This window comes from Mesoplodon mirus, assembly GCF_964341445.2.
Source record: "Mesoplodon mirus genome assembly, chromosome: X".
Lineage (NCBI taxonomy): Eukaryota > Metazoa > Chordata > Mammalia > Artiodactyla > Ziphiidae > Mesoplodon > Mesoplodon mirus.
This window is the reverse complement of record NC_138981.1, coordinates 132,369,940-132,378,566: the sequence shown is the minus strand read 5'-3', so window position 1 is coordinate 132,378,566 and position 8,627 is coordinate 132,369,940. Positions and strand designations below refer to the sequence as shown.

The following is an 8,627-nucleotide window of genomic DNA, read 5'->3' as shown; positions in this document are numbered from 1 at the left end:
CAACCAATTTCTTGGGTGCAATATACATTCAGTCAGGGCAAAACAAAACAGAACAAATAGAATGGAGCCCTGGAATTCTGCCAAACCCAGGAGCATAGTATAATGAAAAGATGACTGTTCTAGGAGTTTCAACTACAAGGGCATCCTGAGGCTAAACTTAATGTATTTCTAAGGCAGTTATTGTTGCCATGGTTCCTTCTCCAAGGTACCCAGGAATCCCATGGGGAGAGTAAGTGAAGTAAACAGTCATCCTTTCTCTTGCTGCCAATTCAGGGATTATAGTATAAGCAACTTCCGCTTTGTGTTTAGAGTGAAAGCTTACCCTTGCGATCTCAAAACTCTCGTATGGAAAGGGCACTTTTTGCTCACAGAATCCATGGGGTCTGTTGTCCTATAGGTAATTTTGAAAATGGATATTGACTAGCTAATGAAACTCTTGACAGCATGCTGAATTGCTTGTTATTTCTTTCTGTCTGATTATCCTTTAATATTCAGATTTGCACTTGCAACCTGAAAAATGCATTTCTTGATGCTAAGGTCATATAGAAACCAGGCTTTCTGATTACATGAGCACCATAAAATAGTCACACTTTATGTAGTAGCTTTGCTCCAAGGAGGTTGCTAATATGGCTGTGAATTATTTGTGTTTTATCCTGAGAAGGCAATAGCCATTATAATTTCCTACAATTTAGAATAAATAGAAAAACATGAGAAAATGATTTGTCCAAAGTTCACTAACAAACACATGGAACTGAAACTGGAATGTATTTTTTCCTAACATAGAAAGTCTCTGAAGACTGAGAAGCATTGAATTAAAAATCAGAGGACTTGGGAACCTGTATCCAGTGTTTTGTTTTGATAAGGTGGAAGCATATCACGGAGGATAGAAATAAAATTCTCAAAGATGATAAATTCTCAAAGATCTCCTGGATAAATACCTAAACTATTGCCTTGAATTCGACAGCAGATTTTTAAAAAGTGTTAAAAGGCCTGTTTACTCATTCTCTTACATTCATTGTTATATTGTATCCTCACTGTCATCAAATTCATCTAAGCTTTCATCATTCTTAGTTGGGCATTTGAGGATTAAATGAATTAATATCTGTAAAGTTGTTAGAACAGTAGGCATTACAGGAAACACAGAGATAAATTAAAAAATGGTTTAAGCACTTTAAGTACCCAGAATCTAGTGGGCAAGACAGAAACGAAAGTGCCTGCATTGTGAGGCAGACTACAGCCAGCACCATAATAAAGCCACAAGTAAGAATGAGAGGGGTAGGAAAAGTTATCTTTATTGTTACCCACTCATTCATTTATATAAATTAACCACACTTTTCCTGCAACCTTTTAAGGTAAGCCAGATAGACATTCCTTTGAGCATTTATGTAGTATGTAAGTTTACAAAGTGCTTTCACATATGCTGTCGCATTTATTGTAACCCTCACAACAGCTTCAGAATGGAGATATTAGCATTATTTTTATTGTATGGAAAAGAAACTGAGGTTCAGAAAGAATATTTTATACATCTGGTCAAAGTTCAGAGGTGTTCTGATGTCAAAGAGGAGATTGAGCTCTAAGGACATAGAGACTGGCCCAAGCTCACACAGCCAGTGAACAGGAGAAGCTCAATTCGAGATTGTATTTTGTAAAGGCATATTATGGATAGTAAGTCCACACCTCAGCTGGGATGGAATGATCTGTGTATCTATTTCCCCCAACCTCTAGTCCCTGGAATATATGTGAATACCTATTTTAAAAACTTATTACATAGGACTTTTTGAAAGATGCACTGGCATTTGCCTTAAAGTGTTTTCAGGGCCTATCTTCATAGCATATGAGTCTTGTTTGGCATCCAGTACAGCCTTAACAAATAAGAAAAATTGTGACAGCAATTGACATTTTAAAAAGTGTTTTCAAGAAGGGATTGGCAAATAAGTCATTAATTTCATTCTGGAGGGTCACCCTTCCTCATGTAGCATTTATATGAAGAGTGTACTTTCCCAGAGTACATTGTTTCACATTAAACATTGAGGGAATATTTCAAATTAGTCTCTTATGTGGACTCATTATTATGAGAATGCCAGACATATATTCAAGTATGGCCTTGTGAATCAGAATAAATTTCTCTGCCACTTGTTTTGCTCTAAGTCCTACAATACATGGGTGGGCTGACGGAACAATTAGGGAGATAAGTGATTATTTTTTCTAAATAGTCAAATGAATTACAATTAAAGGAACAGAATGGTGAAAAAAGTTAGGTATTAACTTGAACTTGTCTCCTATTTAGGGTGTTTCAAAATTCATTTAAATCAGGTTTGAAGAAAAAAATATTACTGCTAAAATTATAGAACCAGATCTCTGAACCTGATGTGAATATATAATATTTAAAAAAGAAAGTTAAAATGTATGAATATTTTGGTTAAAACCACCATTCTTTTAGTCCTTTGGACTAACTTTTAGTAAGGCAAGGCGTCTGGTTTTCTTGAGGGCTGGTAGTTGCTGACATACGGTGAGATGCAACAAACACTACGATGAGGTAGGTGCCCTGGGGGCAACTACTTTGTAGGCCTTTTTAGGAGATGGCACTGCCACTCCACACGTAACACCACTCCCTAGCACACACACACACAGAAACACTAAGTCCTTGTCTTCTTGTCCCCTGGGAAGTGTATCTTTGGGGCTCAGTCCTGACCGAGTCCTTCTCCCCACTTTCTGGCTAACTGGACCTTCTGGTCCGACCCCCAGCGCCGCAGCACCCATCTCCCTCCCACGTCACATACTTGCTTCTTCCCCTCGTGCTCTGCTCCCCACCGTCAGAGAACTCTGACACACACATGTTCATATCAGGTGGATTTTACTTAACGTAAGATTCAGGGTCTATACAGTTAGCCATTTCTTAGACCCCTGGAGATTTCTGAGGTCTCTGACCCTGCTCTGCCCATTGTTTCAGCTGGAGGGGCAGGCTGCTCTGACGGCTTTCTTAGCTTCTCTGATGGGGTGCGAGCTTTCGGAGTCTTTTTTGCTTGAACTCCCTGGAAGGTGGCTCTAACCTCACGGTCACCTAGAAAGACAAGCGGGTGAGCACAGAAAGACACTGGTTCGGGGAAGAGGGTGGGGTATGGATGGGAATGGGGGCTTCAGGGGCTGCCCACTGTTTCAGTTGGAGCAGCAGCCTTCTCCACGATCTCTGGGACCTGTGTGTGTTCCTTTTGATTCAGCTCTTCACTCACCATAGAAGTGTTTGACAAGCACGAGCCACTCGGCTTTCTTAACCTTCTTCGATGGGGCGGGAGCTTTTGGAGAGGCTTTTTTGCTCGAACTCCCTGGAAGGTGCCTCTTTAATCTCCTGGTTGCCTTGGTCACCTAGAAAGACAAGCGGGTGAGCACAGAAGGACACTGGTTGGGGGAAGAGGGTGGGGTATGGATGGGAATGGGGGCTTCAGGAGAAGGGATATGGGCTGAGATGGGGTATGTGCCAGGCAAGGACAGGGGAAGGGTTCTTATGGGAGGTGTCAATGGGCAAGAGGAGCTTGGGTGGGTTCAGCTCACCTTGACCCTGCTTTTGAGTCTCTGTTGATGCAGTCTTCTTCAGCCCTTTGGTGCTTCGAGTCAGCTGGGAGTCCGTAACTGCACTTGGCCCTTGTGGCTTCCTAGTCACCTTGGCCACTTTGAAGACTCCCAGCAGTCTGTCCCAGAGCCCCATCCCACCCTCATACGCCCCTACCCAGTGTGCTGTGGGGCCACGTCCTTCAGCTTTATGGGGTCAGCAAGTCACTCCCCCAGCCGATGGTGGCTCTGGGTGGGCCTTGACATCACAAAGCCCCATCCTGACACCTCTAGGGGAGGATGGGAAGCAAGCCAGATGTTCTGGTGGGAGAAAGGGGGCATTTTTAGCACCCCTAAAGAGCCCTCCAAACTCACCTACCATCCTCATCTCCCCATGTCAGTTCTGATGAGTCGGGTCACATGGCAGGGAGAAGGTGTCTCCTCCAAACCTTGCCCCACTGCCACACGATTCGGGGGTTCTTTCTGTCCTCTCCCACCTTTCACCATTACCTAGTTTTTGTATGTCTTGCCTAAAATCCCTCCATGGTAATGAGGCTGTATTTAAGTGTCTGTGGAAATGACAGTCCTTCCACTTTCCTCCTACAAGGTGCTCTTATGCACCTTGAAGACCATGTACTTCTGGGCCACCTATGAGGAACCATTTCCATCTCACCTCCTTTTCTCAGTGTTCACGTAGCTCTCCTCAGTTTTCTATTTTCCATTCTGAAACCACTGTCGACTTTATTCTTCAATGTTTAGGTTTTTCTATTTAATAAAGATACACCTTTTAAAGTATACTATCCAATTTTCAGATCTCTTTAAAAGTTAATACCCAACACTGCAGGCTTATATCTTCTCAAGTATTCTTATATGCAGACTACAGGCTATTAATATGCAATAGGTAAATGTACTGAGCATTAACTATAGCTACTATCTATTGCTAGAATAACTATTGTACTATTTCTTAAAGGAATCTAGTACAATTACATGGTCACCAAATTTATAATTATTTTTGAAACAACTTGTATTCCCAGTTCACCTTTATTGATTTTACACACACATACACACACACACAAACACACACATAGTTTTCTTGTCTAACTCTAGCTCCTTTTAACACCTATGGAGCAAAACTGCTTCATGACATAGAGGACAGATCATGAATTCTGGAGAAGTTGTATTTGTTTTTTTGTTTTTTTGTTTTTTTTTTTTTGGCCATATTTTTATTTACTACATATACTATAAACATATACAATACATGCTACAAAAAAAAACATTTTTTTAAAAATTTAACTGTCAAGAAAGTGTATAGTGTTATAATACAATGGCACATGTTCATATTTTATTTCAAATTGGTTTGCTTATCACCCATTTCAAACCATTAACAGTGAAATGTTACTTAAGGATAATTAAAAATTATCTATTTGCATTATTAACAATAAACAATCCCAACAAATTAATAAGAATTAATCATGTCAAATATTAGTATCCAAAAAACGGGCTTTTGCAGAAATTATTATATAAAATATAGCAGCCAATTTCAGTTTATTTTGCTCTATGATAATGTACATATGCACTTAAATAGGATTCTAGCATTTGCTTTTGGAAGATACTTTTAACAAGTCCTTTGATTTCTTAAGGTCCAACAACCGCCACACCCAGCCAAATCTAATCCAACAGTTCATGTAATGGCTTTGGACAACCGATCATTGAGAAATTCTTATGATTTGGGTAGAGTTGCATGTTCCACCAATATTACATAGGATGAAAAGAGACATTACAAGCCAATATCAAAATTGAAGCAAAAGAAAATACAAATATTCAAATCAGTTGTGACAAAGCTTTTCTACAAATATTTTAAATGTCATACTTTTAGGAAACCAAGATTTAATGTGTATTTGGATTTTACAGTGTCTATGCTCTAACTGAAAATTTAACAGAGTAGTCAGATGGAATTAAGTCTAGTATTGCAAATCTGTCCATTCAACATTGTTGAGCACCCACTACGTGCATAGCACTGTGCTAACATTTTAAAAGTCGAGTATTAAGGTCCCTATCAAGCATTACCTTAGTGTGAGGTAAAAATATATTAAATTAGCGTCAACTCATTAGTTTCCTTGTGGTAATGTATGTAACCCTGTGCCAGCTGGCTTCCCTGTGCCATATGATGAGCTTCTGCACAACCCTCATGCACTCACACAAGTATCTGTACACCAACTGTGCCAGGCGTTGTGCCAGTCACTGGGACACCATGATTCGGCGTACGTTCAGTGAACGCAAATTAATCTTAACTATGCAAAACAATTGGAAAGCTACGTTACTTTTCTAAAATGAGGCCCAAAGCAAAAAACAAGGTGTTTCTATTGGTCATATCACACCACAGACCAGTAAGTGCCTCTAGACTGCAAACTAACTTTGAAAGTTTCATACTGTAGTCTAAATAGCCTAGATTATTTCTGGTCTTAAAAGTCAATTCTTTGGAGCACCTGACCCCATATAAACCATTCCATACTTAAAAGGGTTTGTAAACTAAACTTGAACACAAAGAAAAAGAGCCCCAAATGAAGGCAGTTTATAATGTAATGTACTTCAAGCACTATTCTGGCCATATGAAATTAATAATACATAAGTAATTCATGATTGGTTCAAACATTTTTCAAACCACTAACCCTATCCCCAAACTCATGTCATTTTAACTTGACTTTTATACAAGTTGTACATAAAGCAAAGGGCAGAATTTGGCCCCCCAACCGTCTACGGAATATTCTAAGTGATTGGTCCTTCCACTCTACACACAAGCGACGAATTCCAGAGTCCCCTGATAGGATACTGGCCCTCAGGAGAATGGCCCTGCTGGACCCCATGAGCCAGGAGTCTATTTCGCTGTGGTAGCAATGTGAACCCACTATGACCCCTTGAGGGACGGCAGAGAGCTGGGAGTTCGGCTGTCCACGCAGTGACTCCAACACTGGCTTAAAGCTACGCACTGAATAACGTGCTCTGCACACCCTGCTTATCATCTGGAATGAAAACAACACTCGTCTTGAGGATCAACCCATTTGTAGGTTTGGGGAAAAAGAATTACAAGGCTTGAAAGAACCCCAAGAAAAAGTATGAAGCACTGACTGGGAAGGAAGACAAATGCCTCTTGTAGTGTCCTCAGAATTCTCAGGATTTGAACTGTCAGAATGAGTCATACAATGGTCATGTTGTATAAATGAAAATGCATTCCCACTGGGTACTATCACACGGTGCAGGATGACTTCATGGGGGTGGAAGGGAACAGTCTATTGCCATTTGATAGCATGATTTCAGAATGAAAATAAAACCATTGAATACATCAGGGTAAGCAGTGTGCAACACTTCTCTCCTGTCCATCAGTTTTCCACAGGTTGATTTGTATTGCCCGAGAGAAAGAAGGCAAGATACCTATCCCTTCAGATACACTCAGGCAACGTTGCTACCATCTAAAATTGCCAATTCAAAAGTTAACACACTAGCCCTCCAGTTTCGTACCCTGAATATGGTAAATAAGACTAGGGATGGAGTAGTTCAGTCTAAAAGAGATCACAGGTAACAGAATGCTTATATAAACTAGACTGCTTTGACATCTGTAAGAAAATTGTATAGATGGCAATTGGAAAAAAAAAAAAGATTGTTCCCATCTGTGAGCAAAACTGTTTGTTGAGCTATACTCAGCTGAAGTCCTCATCGGGATTCTGTTGATCCAGCAGACGGACATGTGTGAATGGGAAGTGACCTCGTTTGCCATTACACTCCCCTTCCCACTGACCACTCACATTAATCTTCGTAACCTTTACCAGCTCACCGACCTCCAAAGCCAAGGCTGTCTTGTCGTAGGCATTAGGGACTCGCTTCTGGATTACCCTGGCATAAATGGGCCCATTCTGGAGGTTAGGGAGCGGAGTGTTGACGCTGGGTTGGGCATAGGGCCCGGGCTCCGGCCCACCCAGTGGCTGTGGGTGGGAACCCTCCTGGTTACCTCCAATCAGAGCCGATACTGAGGCGGAGGCAGGTCTATACTTCTCGACGTAAGGGACTGGAATCATCCCCCTCTTGCCTTCGCTGTCCTCCGCATTCCACCACTGCTCTTCAGGCTTATCCCGGATTCTCAGGATGTCTCCTTTCTTAAAGGGAAGATCTTCCTCATCATTCCCATTAAAGTCAAAGAGGGCTCGTACATACTCTGCCTCCTCCTGCCTGAGAATCACTCCACTACCCTGCCTGGATCTGGAAACTGGTTCTATCAATGTTGTAGTGTCCAAATAGTGTATTTTGTAGAATTCCAGTAAAGCAGGCAATGAATCAAATTCTTGATCTCCTATTCGGAGTCTGGAGGGGCTCACCCCGGGCGGAGGCTGGGCGGGCGACGGTGGCACCGGCGGGCGCGGGCCGCTGCTGTTGATGATGTAGTGGGAGACGCGCGAGTTCTCGGAGACGCTGAGCACATAGTCCCCGGGGCTGGTGCTCGAGTCCCGCACCAGGAACACCCCGTGCCGCTGGCCCTGCAACAGCGCCACCGCCTCCTGCCGACTCAGCCGCCCCCAGTACCAGCTACTCCGCTCCTCCGAGTCGAAGTTGCCCGCCATTGCCGCCTCCACGCCTACACGCTGGGCCGCCGCCGCCGCGCGCGCCCCTCCAGCCCCGGCGCCCGCCGCCCAGCGGACCGGCTCGGGTCTCAGCCTCACAGCAGCGCCCGAAATGGCGGCGGCCGAGAAGTTGTATTTGTACTTACATCCTGGCTCTTCTACTTAACTAATCTTGAACAATTTGCTATAGCTTTCTGGGCCTCAATTTACTCATCTATAAAATGACTGTAGAGCTCGTATTAAGATTTGGAATAATATATGCAAAGCAACTATCACAATTATGGTGTATAGCTGATGTTAATAGGTAATGACTATTAATACTATTATGATTACATCAAAAGGAATGCCATTTATGATGAGTCAAGGTGGTGATTTTGGCAATGGATAATATAACTACTTCTATATTTCCTCACCAGAGAAAATTTCAAAAGCTGTTTATCAATATTGGAGACACAGCATATTTTTGAGCAA

The 8,627-nt window shown here is 42.2% G+C and overlaps 1 protein-coding gene across 2 annotated transcripts; it reads right to left on the bottom strand.

Moving 5' to 3' along the window:
• Positions 1-7,177: 7,177 nt before the first annotated feature.
• Positions 7,178-8,272, bottom strand: LOC309796423 (adapter molecule crk). Of its 2 annotated transcripts, XM_082609505.1 has the most exons (2): positions 7,550-8,272; positions 7,178-7,379 (listed from the first exon to the last, which is right to left on the bottom strand). In XM_082609505.1, exons 1-2 carry the CDS (start codon positions 8,154-8,156, stop codon positions 7,372-7,374), a joined length of 615 nt encoding a protein of 204 aa, XP_082465631.1. In that variant the 5' UTR covers positions 8,157-8,272; the 3' UTR covers positions 7,178-7,371. The 2 variants fall into 2 exon arrangements, with proteins under 2 accessions (XP_082465631.1, XP_082465630.1); XM_082609504.1 differs by having other exon boundaries at positions 7,178-8,272.
• Between the last annotated feature and the right edge of the window lie 355 nt (positions 8,273-8,627).